The sequence below is a fragment of the Aegilops tauschii genome, chromosome 6 (genome assembly GCF_002575655.3).
Source record: "Aegilops tauschii subsp. strangulata cultivar AL8/78 chromosome 6, Aet v6.0, whole genome shotgun sequence".
NCBI lineage: Eukaryota > Viridiplantae > Streptophyta > Magnoliopsida > Poales > Poaceae > Aegilops > Aegilops tauschii.
In genome coordinates, this window is record NC_053040.3 from 15,122,474 (window position 1) to 15,134,711 (window position 12,238).

Genomic DNA, 12,238 nt, shown 5'->3' on the forward strand with positions numbered 1-12,238 from the left:
AAAATAATCTTGTATTCACTGAGCGAACAAACAGAAAAGAAACAAAAATTATAAAAACGAAAGAAACCACCAAAAGATTTGTTTAAACCGATTCTTTTTTGTGCGGAGAAAGACTCACTGTTATTGTGTGAACCTATGTGAGCGACTCCTCCATATACTCACAATAAACGAGATATATACCTGTAAGAAATAACAAAGATCAATCAACCACCATAAAATGAAAACAAATATAACGATCAAACTTCCTCTAAATAAGCTAGTGGCATGCTAATAAAATTTTCCTTAGGAATCATATGAGGCGACATGTCTCGTTTACTCATGGACAATGACCCAATATTGAATCTTTGTGCGCCTCCTGATTGTGCCCGGATTCTCACTATGTTGACCCAGTGCTCCTACATTGGATATCACTTTGCGCCCCCAATTAGTGTGTACAGTTTTAATTTTTTATAAATCTAGAAAATTTATTTATCTCACTAATTTTATACATCCATGTACAAATATTTTTTGCATACAGCAAACAAATATATAGTATATTACAATAATTATCTGTGTATTTCCAAAAAATTGTTTATGTTTTTAAATAATTTTTGTAGTGACAAAATGTTAATGTGTTGTAAGAAAAAACGTCAACATATATCAAAATAAGGTTCATGTACTGCAAAATAAATTTTAATAAATTATCAGAACTTTTTTCTATATAAAAATCTTCATATATCCCAAAAGATATTTATGTTTGAAAATAAATGTTCAAGTGTTCCAAGAAAAATGATCATGTATTTCATAAAATTCCATGTATTCATACGGAGAACATAGATAATAGAAACATAAATAGAAGTTAAAATAAAAAGAGAAGAACAAAGAAACCAACAAAATATTGTTTTCAAATAACCTCTTTTTTTGAAAAGACTCACCATTATAGGGTCAGCCCATGTGAGGGGACCCACGTGAACAACTCCTCCATATGACTCCAAATAAGCGAGATATATACTTAATTGGAACTAAATAAGATCAATCAACCACCCTAAATAAAAACAAAAATAACGATCAAGCTTTCTATAAATAAGATCCAGCTAGTGACATGCTATGAAATTAGTCTAAGGAATCATATAAGGCGACGTGTCTCATTTACTTGTGGACAATGACCCGATATTGAATCTTTGTGCGCTCCTGTTGTGCCCGGATTCTCACTATATAGTCCAAAATATCATAGTCAAGTTCTTTAGATAAACTTGTTTACCTTCACAGGTTATAATCTTGTAGCAGTCTCTGTATCCATGAATTATTTCACCCTTTAAAAGCCTTCAAATGTAAATAGATTGTCCAAAGTGGGCTAGGGAGTTCGTGTTAAAAAGTCTTAGAGAGTTGAAGTTGGCTTCATAGGCAAGGGAAGTCGAACCAAGCACCATAATTCAGGGTACAGGATTGTCTTTCTTCCAAAGACACAATTAGACACCAATGTGTTCATAAACTCCAAAAGTCCACTAGGTGAAACCACAAGCAAACAGCCGTCAAGTCGCTCCTCCTCCTCCAAGAAAGAAAGCTAGGGTTTCTGCCTCTCGCCGGCGCCGCCGCAGGTCCGCCTCGTCTCCAGTGGCCCTAGGGCCATGGGGGCGCGGTGGATCCTGCCAAGGGCCAGCGGGAGGGCTCCGTTTTCAGTCGTTTTTTCCTGTCTTGTTAGGGTTTGTGTCCTGCTCAGGAAGGCGAGACGGCGGCGGCTCCCTGAAGATGGAATAAAGGTCTCCCCGCTTAGCCCCCGTTCCGGCAGTGCATCTAGCATCGTTGGTGGGCGTGTGGAGGTGTGTCTCCGGCGGATCTATCTTTGGTGGATTTGCTCGGATCTCGTCGTTGTTCGTCTACGTTCGTGTGTCTTCGGGTTGAATCCTTCCAACCTACGTTATTCTTCATCGGCGACGGTTGCTGTTCTGGTGCGCTGGTCCTATGGGGCCTTAGCACGACGACTTCCCGACTGTCTACTACAACAAGTTGTGCCCGACTTCGGCGATAGAGGGGTGATGACGGCGGCGCGCCTTCGGCTCGCTTCAGTGCTTGTAGTCGTCGCTAGGTGGTCTACGGATCTGGATGTAATTTTTATTTCTGGTGTTCGTTGTACTGCCATGATTGAAGATGAATAGATTGGAAGTTTTTCCGGAAAAAAAGTCCACTAGGTGAGAAAAGGTAAAAAACTATAACTAGGATACTTGCTAAGCATGCATGCCCTTGATCAGGACTGTTCTCCACCATATAGGGCAATAGTGTCCCCCTCCATCCAGTTATATATTGCACTAAGCATTTTATCTACTATAGGCTGGAGGTCTTCTCTTCTAAGCCTATCATGGTGCAATGGCTCCTAGATATTTGTATGGGAACATCATATTCATTAACTAATCGTTTGAGGTAAGCAGGTATACTCGTTCAGCTATCTGAATCATTCATACGCTTATGCCTTATCATAGCAGCAGGGCCGGCAGCCCTGATAAGTCCAAAGAGCCAGATTGCATCTTCTGTGATGAGCATGATTGTCTGTCTCCTTGCAAAATTTCAACTCAGCAAACCAATGAAACGAAGCTACTGCACATATATGTTAATATAAACCAACTCAATTATATGCATGTGTTTTACTGGAGTACTGGAGCAGCTAGCTAGCTACGTAAATTAATAATGCTAGAAAGTAGTAGTGAGCAAGTATGATGCTAATAGCTTGGGAGGCCGACTTATATACGAGGGTTAACTGGCACCGTTGATCGTGAAGAATAACCTGTAAATTAAGACGATGGAGACATGACATGGACATTCTTGTGTGAATGCCATATTTGACATGAATGTGTTGTGTAGCTAGCTAGCTCTTGGGTATCCGGTGTCCTCAAGAGGCCATTAAATTAATAAAGTTAACCCCATGAGCTGATCCATGGATGTTGGATCGTTAATTAGATTAGATGCCTGTCCAATTAACTGCCGTCACACGCACACGTAGGTTCGGAAGAAACAGGAAGCCATATATAGCTACCCCCCAAATTAATGAAAATGATGTGGATGTCATGTCGACTAGTGTACATAAGTTCACACTACTTGACATAATATGCAATGGTTGTGTGCAACAATGGATGGAGTGTTCAGGATGTTTCTTTTTCAAAAACAGTTTGTTGGAAAGATTCGGTTGATCTATGCAAGTGTATCTCAGAGAAAGACAGACCAATGCATCCCCAAGGTCATCGTGCCCATTCGGTCGCTGCAAAAGATAGTAGCTGATGGCCAAGCTCGACCGGAGAGCTTGGTGGACACAAGGAGCCTAAGGCATGGCAGTTGCCCTTTCTTTTTCCCGACCCAACTCCAAGGAGCCCCAAGGGATGTCACGCGTCATCGCCGACATCATTGTCGGGTTTCAACTATTTACTCCATCATCATCACAAACCCTCTTCATCTAGCTTCTTCTCCCTTGCTAGCACGGCCGCATCTTGCTCACAGATGACACCACGACACAGGCTAGGACTAACACACAGCCATTTGCGCGCTCGATTTCCTCCAAGATCAAGGGTTCGCATGCATGATTGAAGATTAAGAAATGTTTGTACCAAATTGAAATCTCATAAAAAAAAATTACTCCCGCGCGCCGTTCCAAAATTATTGCCGTGGTGACAGAAAGTCTATTCTTACTGCATATTTTCATAGGTAAAGATTTCAGCCTTTTATCTAGGCTGACCGAGGTAAGTATTTGGCCGTACATGTCCTTGAAGGGGTGAAGTCATTTCGCCATAGTTGAATTGAACACTCAATCATGATTCAAATATATAACCTCCGAATTCAACTATATACACTCGGACGGCGAATTTTACCGCTAGGTGGAATTCACCTTTTTTACCGAAGCAAATTTCAATGCAGACTCAAATCTAACTCAAATTTTGCTACTAACTGAATTTCGTAAAAATCTGCTTGGGTTTTAAATTTACCCAAATTACTTCAAACCATGTGAACAGTATCCCACATTGATTACGCCAAATCAAGAAGGCGAGCCTGCTTGATTCTCAGCTGCTGACAGCAGCAAGTGCCCAAGTGGGCACACAAAATATCAGGCTGTGCCCTGAACGGGCATCCAAGTCAATGAGCGCTGGATCCACGCGTCGAGTCACGCGCTGATCCTTGGCCGATCCCATGGGATAACCACCCGTACCGGGGCCCCCAAAAGGCACAGACGCAGGAGATGCGGCGGCGAGGATCTAGTCTAGAATCCCTTAACAATCGGTTAATTAACTTTTTCCTTCTCCAGATTCAACGCTCTCCAAAGGAGGGGGCCAGATTAAGCCAAAACAGGAGTGATTAATCAACTAACTCACTCGGTTCCCTCCCTTAATTGCTTTGTTAAACATGAATGATTCCGCAGGGTGCAATGCAGGACTAGTTAATTGAATCTGCGCTGCTAGCTAAGCTACCTGTAATTGCTTTTCTACAACGCCCAAAGGCCAGGTTGCTGGTTAACCTATAGCTGTGAAACTTGCTAGAATCTTCAGGAATCGAGTAAGATCAGATCCCAATGTCAACTCTGCCTGCCCCCCCTGCGAGCTGCATGCGAGAGCGCCTGGCTATAAATACCACGCCGATCCCAGATCCAAAGCACAAACACCATCTAAGAGCAGCAGCAACCACCATTAGAGACGCACTTAGTTGCCAGTGCGACTAAGCTAGCAAGCTCGAGGAAGATGGAGGTGGAGTCGAGCTCGCATGGCGCCGGTGACGAGGCTGCGAGCAAGTTCTCGCTGCCGGTGGACTCGGAGCACAAGGCCAAGTCCTTCAGGCTCTTCTCCTTCGCCAACCCCCACATGCGCACCTTCCACCTCTCCTGGATCTCCTTCTTCACCTGCTTCGTCTCCACCTTCGCCGCCGCGCCGCTCGTCCCCATCATCCGCGACAACCTCAACCTCGCCAAGGCCGACATCGGCAACGCCGGGGTGGCGTCCGTGTCTGGCTCTATCTTCTCTAGGCTCGCCATGGGGGCCATCTGCGATCTTCTTGGCCCTCGCTATGGCTGCGCCTTTCTAGTCATGCTCGCAGCGCCCACCGTCTTCTGCATGTCCCTCATCGACGATGCGGCTGGCTACATCACCGTCCGCTTCCTCATCGGCTTCTCCCTCGCGACATTTGTGTCGTGCCAGTACTGGATGAGCACCATGTTCAACAGCAAGATCATCGGCACTGTCAATGGCCTCGCGGCTGGTTGGGGCAACATGGGTGGTGGTGCCACTCAGCTCATCATGCCACTTGTCTTCCACGCCATCCAAAAGTGTGGTGCCACTCCCTTTGTGGCATGGCGTATCGCCTACTTCGTGCCAGGATTGATGCACGTGGTGATGGGCCTGCTCGTGCTCACCATGGGGCAGGACCTCCCCGACGGCAACCTTGCGAGCCTCCAGAAGAAGGGAGACATGGCCAAGGACAAGTTCTCCAAGGTTGTGTGGGGTGCTGTCACAAACTACCGTACGTGGATCTTCGTCCTTCTGTACGGATACTGCATGGGTGTCGAGCTCACCACCGACAACGTCATCGCCGAGTACTACTTCGACCACTTCCACCTTGACCTCCGGACATCCGGCACCATCGCCGCATGCTTCGGCATGGCAAACCTGGTCGCTAGGCCCATGGGTGGCTACCTCTCTGACCTCGGTGCCCGCTACTTCGGCATGCGTGCCCGCCTCTGGAACATCTGGATCCTCCAGACCGCTGGTGGTGCTTTCTGCCTCTGGCTCGGCCGTGCAAAAGCCCTCCCTGAATCCATCACTGCCATGGTCCTCTTCTCCATCTGTGCTCAGGCAGCGTGCGGTGCAATCTTTGGTGTCATCCCCTTCGTCTCCCGCCGCTCCCTCGGCATCATTTCGGGCCTGAGTGGAGCTGGTGGCAACTTTGGCGCCGGGCTGACACAATTGCTCTTCTTCACTTCGTCGAAGTATGGCACCGGCATGGGGCTCGAGTACATGGGTATCATGATCATGGCCTGCACGCTCCCTGTGGTGCTCGTGCACTTCCCACAGTGGGGATCCATGCTCTTGCCGCCCAACGCCAACGCCACCGAGGAGGACTTCTACGCGGCCGAGTGGTCGGAGGAGGAGAAGAAGAAGGGTCTCCATATCCCTGGCCAAAAGTTTGCCGAGAACTCCCGCTCAGAGCGTGGCAGGCGCAACGTCATCCTTGCCACAGCCGCCACACCGCCCAACAACACTCCCCAGCACGCATAAGACTTGAGCTTTTTTTTTACCTGTGTACACGTACAGTGCGCGTATTATATACACATCGTGTATATACGCCTGAAATCCGCAAGTATGTTTTTTGAATGTTTTACATTTCCGTAAGTATATATGGGTAGTGAATTTTCTATGTATGCGCGGGAAATGCGTGGATGCATGTGCATGTGCACTGCATGCGAGCAAGGGTGTTTATGTACGTGTCCACTTGGGGCCTCGGTTCCAAAGTTAAATGAACAGTTTGAATCTGTTTTGCCATTGTACTTGTGTACCTCCGGTTCTTCATCTACCGACAAATGTGTAAACAATTGGTGAGTTTAAAGACCTTTGAGTGAAATGGAAATAAAGATCTTTTTTTTTGTTCCAAGTGTTCAAGTATGCTTGCTATTTTAGCATACAATAAATAAATCTTAATAAAAAGAAACTAGTCAAGAACATGTCCATGACAGTAGTAAAGACGTCGACGAAATGATTTAGTACATACTAGTAAACTGTAAAATGTTTGGTTGCACGTATATAAATTAATGATGCAAATAACTCAATGCATACTTGAGGTGGATGTCTCACTGTAAGACTATTCACGTACTTGTGCATCTTCAAAATTTCTCGAAAAGTTTGAAGACATGCAAAGCTTTGTTCAAATGTTCCTTGCAGAAAGATCAACTTATCTAGTAAATAGTGTTATCGCAATTAGTTGTCTTGTTTGTACATGACAAATTTAATCATCATTTTGCAAGATAACTGTGTTTTTGCCCCTCGACTTATAGTGTAGTGTATCTTTTGTCCCTCAACCATTCTTCGTCACCGTCAACTACCAATACTATCTGATACATTCTTCTCTTCATCGGCGGCGGTTGCTGTTTGGTTGCGCTGGTCATATGGAGCCTTAGCACGGCAACTTCTCGATTGTCTACTACAACAATGTTTGCCCGACTCCGATGAGGGAGGGACGATGACAGCGGCGTGCCTTTGACTCGCTCCAGTGCTTATAGTTGTCGCTAGGTGGTCTATAGACCTAGAAAAAATTCTTACTTCTGATGTTCTTTGTACTACTTGCAGTTGATGGATAGGTCGGAAGTTTTCTCAAAAAAAAAAAAACTACCAAAACTTTTTATTTTTTGACAATGGCCAGAGTACTTGGCACGTTTTAGGTGGTATATTGACCACATGTGACAACCACCTGACACCTCAATATAATTGATTCTTGGAGATCCTTAACTCTGAGAATTCTGAAACAAAAAATCCTAGGTGATCCTACGGTCGGTGCCAATTGCCAAGTTACCCTCCAAAAGGCACCTTCTTGAAAAATCCAGCAAAGGGGCGCAATAAGAGCTGGGTGCACCCCATTGGTGTGCTGATACGGGGTGTTTTGAGGCGCCCTTCTCTACGCCATCTAGTTCATTATAAAATTCTGTTTATGTGTCTTTTAAGTTTAAAATACATGAAATTTGTAATCCATGAAAGTGAAATTATACAGATGTCAGAATTTTGTTTTTTTGCTGACTTTTTCAAAAACTTTGAAATTTCTGTTTTTCATGAAAATTGGTGCTAAAAGAAAGTTACCAAGACGTGAAGTTTGACAAAGTTTGACTTACCAAAACGGAAAATGCACCTGGTCCAAAAAATGACCTTCCCTAACGGGCGACCACTATTCCCTACTATAGGGGTTATGTTTGGTGAAGCTAGCAAATACAATGTCGGCCACATGTACGTGCTGGAAATATCAGCCTTATCGTGCTCGGAGATACAATCGTACAGGAAACGTACATCCAAAAATAAAGTTGGCTAATTATAGCTGTGCTTGACGTACGTGGATTAAATAGAATGTTCCATGCATGATTGGCAAGCTAGTTGGCGTTTGACATTGCCGGCAGATATACATTTCTCTGCAGATCAGATCATATTCACGTACAGGCCGGCTCTGTCAGAGCTTATCATCTTATCCTCTCGGTTCATGTGCATATCCGACCAACGTTTACAAATATATTGCTGCGTGGCCAAAGTCCATGAACATTATCCTCCGGTGACTAAGGCTCCCTACGGCCAAAGTCCATGGAGCTAACATATAATCTCTGTGTACGTATATGATCATGACGCCGTGAATACAACACGCCATAGTAAAATTGTATGAATGTCCGGAGATATACAAAACAGTGGAAAGTATCTCACAATACATGACGCAAATGATATCCCTCCCATACATGAAGAAAGTCCTATTGAACACAATTGATCATACACACATGTAAATCAAGCAATCCACATAGAAAAAATTCACAAATGTTGCAATACTCTAAAATCCTGTGAAAATTCTGTTCCCAAACAGGCCCTTAATTTTTCGAATTGATACTTGATTAAGCATTTTTCTCTTTTTTGAGAAAGTTGACTTGGGCTGGATCATATATATGTATATATGCACTCAAAATTTCAGTTCTGGACTAGAGTGGAAAAATTATGGTCAACTGAATAAATGCCAACAATCAATAAATCAATTATCTTGGAAGATAATAAACTCTAGTTTCTTGTAGTGCCTCAGCATCACGTGAGTCAGCATCATCCATTGCAGTTAGTCAACAACTACGAAACAGAGTTAAGTACTACCACTACTACAAGTGTCAACTACAAGAATCATTCAAAGAAATATTTTGGCCTTCCAGACAGCAAGGATACGCGTGTGGTAGCTACCCCAAAGTTCATGGAAGTGTCATCATTAAACAAATGAAAGGTACAACTCAGGTACTTGCTGGAGCTGATGACTCCACGGCAAATGGCTTATCACCACCTACAAACGACATTTCAATATTAAACTGAGAAAGGTATATAATCAGATGAAAAGTGGAGTTGGAGTCTTGGGCATTGCCTGATCCAATGTCAACTTAGAGAGTGCAATCGATAGATAAGATATGGAAGCTCCTGTGTGAACTTATTTGGCATTACAACCTTCTTTTGGTTAACTAAACTGTCATCTCTTTTAGTTAATTAGAATATGAAAGAGACACGTAACCAAAGCTAGGGTGGAAATTAAGCTTAAATTATTTGGCAAAGTCAAAGGAAATGTGAGGTACGCATGTATAGTTGTGATCAGAGCTGAGCAAGCGAGAGCGACCTTGGTAGATAAATACATAGCAGCGCCGTGTCAAATTTGCCCAATTGCTCAGTCTGATATGATTTTGACTCCTGAATGGTTAGTATGCCACAGAAACTAAATATGGCAAAAAGTTACACTTTGTCTCATATACCTGTTACAAATGGAATTTACTCTCTATATAAACATCAATATGCTCTCTTTACATGATTTTGATACCAATTTTGCTTATAACTCCACACCTTCTTACGTTGTAAATATCGCATTAAAAATCAGGGTCAGTGACTACATTTTTTGAATATTGGATGTCTTCTGGGACTCCCAATAATTGAATGGGAAAGTGGATGAACAAAGTGGAGTTTGGACATAGGTGCAGAAATTTCAGCTACCAAAAAAGCTTGTCCAAACCATTGAAAAATATATAAGGTCAAATTAAAACTACCATTGTAACCATGGTAATTGAAATTCAATTAAGAGTCCACGGAAGGCTGGATCCCTAGTTGAAGTTTTGAATCTCATTTATAAAGGTTAATTCAAACCCCACCAACATGTTCCGTACTTCCGCCATGACCTCTCAATCAGAATACCTAAACTCTTTCAAAAATTAATTAGCTAGTTGTTAATTTGAAATTTCTAGTCATCGGTATTATTACTATTTATTTGGAACATGGGTGAGAGTGGAAGTGTTTTTCATCAATGAAACAACTATTAGCTCGAGGGAGATGTGGAATTATTTGGTGGTCTTGAAACCTAAAAAAAAGTGAAACCTCAAATTTAAATGAAGTATTTTGTTTTTCTAAGGCAGGTGCTAACTTAGGTTCACGATTTAGGTATACTATTAGTAACTCAATTAAGAAATTAATAACTCATGTATGGAGAAAATTAACTCTGAGCCACTGCCATTTTGCAGATTATGTATGTAAACTTGCCAGGAGAGGAATCGGAGGTACACAAGACACATAATCTCAAACTTGCTGTAAATTCAGACACAGGTACCTCGCATGCGTGCATGCACACACCAAAACATTTCGTGCGTAAGAAACGCATTACACAAGCCGATACTAGAAATCTAAATTGTACACCTTATTACAGCCGATGTTCAATACTTGTACATAGTATATGAAAAACAATCCAGTCTTATACGTGCTGGGGCGTATTGTTAGGTGGTGTGGCGGACGTGGCAAGGATGACGTTGCTCCTTCCACGCTCCGATCGTGAGTTCTCGGCAAACTTTTGGCCAGCAATATGGAGACCCTTGTTCTTCTCCTCCTCCGACCACTCGGAGGCATAGTATTCCTCCTCTGTGGCGTCGGCGCTGGCCGGGAAGAACATCGAGCCCCACTGTGGGAAGTGCACAAGAGCGACAGGCAGCGTGCATGCCATGATCATGATGCCCATGTACTCGAGACCCCTTCCAGTGGAGTATTGTGATGAAGTAAAGAAGAGAAGCTGCGTGAGCCCTGCACCCACGTTTCCACCAGCACCGGTCAGCCCGGAGATGATGCCAAGGGAACGTCTAGAAACGAAGGGTGCGACGCCAAATACAGCACCACACGCGGCTTGGGCGCAGATGGAGAAGAGAACCATGGCAGTCACTGAGGCAGGGAGGGCTGACGCACGACCGAGCCAGATGCAGAAAGCGCCACCGGCAGTTTGGAGGATCCAGATGTTCCAAAGGCGAGCACGCATGCCAAAGTAGCGGGCACCAAGGTCAGAGAGGTAGCCCCCCATAGGACGCGCGACAATGTTTGCCATGCCGAAACAAGCGGCAATGGTGCCTGCAGCGCGGAGGTCTAGGTGGAAGTGGTCGTAGTAGTACTCGGCGATGACATTGTCGGTGGTGAGCTCGACACCCATGCAGTAGCCGTAGAGGAGGACGAAGATCCATGTCCGGTAGTTGGTGACAGCGCCCCAAAGGACCTTCGAGAACTTGTCCTTGGCCATGTCTCCCTTCTTCTGGAGACTCGCAAGGTTCCCGTCGGGGAGATCTTGGCCCATAGTGAGCACCAGCAAGCCCATCACGATGTGCATCATTCCCGGCACGAAGTAGGCAATACGCCATGCTACGAAGGGCGTGGCACCACACTTCTGGATTGCGTGGAAGACAAGCGGCATGATGAGCTGTGTGGCGCCACCACCCATGTTGCCCCAGCCTGCAGCCAAGCCATTGACCGTGCCAATGATCTTGCTATTGAACATGGTGCTCATCCAGTACTGGCACGACACGAAGGTGGCGAGGGAGAAGCCAATAAGGAAGCGGACGGCAATGTACCCTGAAGCATCATCGATGACGGCCATGCAGAAGACGGTGGGCGCCGAGAGCATGACCAGGAAGGCGCAGCCGTACCGCGGTCCAAGGAGATCGCAGACAGCGCCCATGGCCAGCCTGGAGAAGATGGAACCGGACACAGACGCGACACCGGCATTGCCGATGTCTGCCTTGGCGAGGTTGAGGTTGTCGCGGATGATGGGCACCAGCGGCGCCGCGGCGAAGGTGGAGACGAAGCAGGTGAAGAAGGATATCCAAGAGAGGTGGAAGGTGCGCATATGAGGGTTGGCGAAGGAGAAGAGCCTGAAGGACTTGGCCTTGTGCTCGGAGTCCACCGGCAGCGTGAACTTGCTCGCCGCGGCGTCGGCATGAGAGCCGGCCTGCACCTCCATCTTTCTTGAGCTAGCCTAGTTGCACTCACAACTAAGAGCAGCTAATGGTGGTGGCTGCTGCTGTTGAGCTTGGCCTGGAATGTAATGGCGATGGGGTTTGTGCTTTGGATCATGCATCCGCGAGGTATTTATAGGCAGATGCGCGTGCATACATTTGCATTTGCAGGCAGCAGAGAGTTGACATTGGGATGATTGAACGTCTCTCAACTCTCATCTCTTAATCGGCCATAAGTGCAATTAGCATTGTCTAACAAGGAAAGAATGT

At 45.1% G+C, this 12,238-nt stretch overlaps 2 protein-coding genes across 2 annotated transcripts; one reads left to right on the forward strand and one right to left on the reverse strand.

Annotated features, from left to right (window-relative positions):
- Positions 1–4,543: 4,543 nt before the first annotated feature.
- LOC109765032 (high-affinity nitrate transporter 2.1-like) lies at positions 4,544–6,550 on the forward strand. Its single transcript, XM_020323822.4, has one exon. The coding sequence runs from the start codon at positions 4,695–4,697 to the stop codon at positions 6,222–6,224; it is 1,530 nt and encodes a 509-aa protein (XP_020179411.1). The 5' UTR covers positions 4,544–4,694; the 3' UTR covers positions 6,225–6,550.
- Positions 6,551–10,255: 3,705 nt separating this feature from the next.
- On the reverse strand, positions 10,256–12,133 carry LOC109765009 (high-affinity nitrate transporter 2.1-like). The gene has a single exon (XM_020323802.4). The coding sequence runs from the start codon at positions 11,971–11,973 to the stop codon at positions 10,450–10,452; it is 1,524 nt and encodes a 507-aa protein (XP_020179391.1). The 5' UTR covers positions 11,974–12,133; the 3' UTR covers positions 10,256–10,449.
- Positions 12,134–12,238: the final 105 nt, after the last annotated feature.

What these genes read in the sequence shown, in the direction of transcription:
- LOC109765009 (XM_020323802.4), bottom strand. Translation starts at nt 11,973, where the DNA reads ATGGAGGTGCAGGCCGGCTCTCATGCCGACGCCGCGGCGAGCAAGTTC.
- LOC109765032 (XM_020323822.4), top strand. Translation starts at nt 4,695, where the DNA reads ATGGAGGTGGAGTCGAGCTCGCATGGCGCCGGTGACGAGGCTGCGAGC.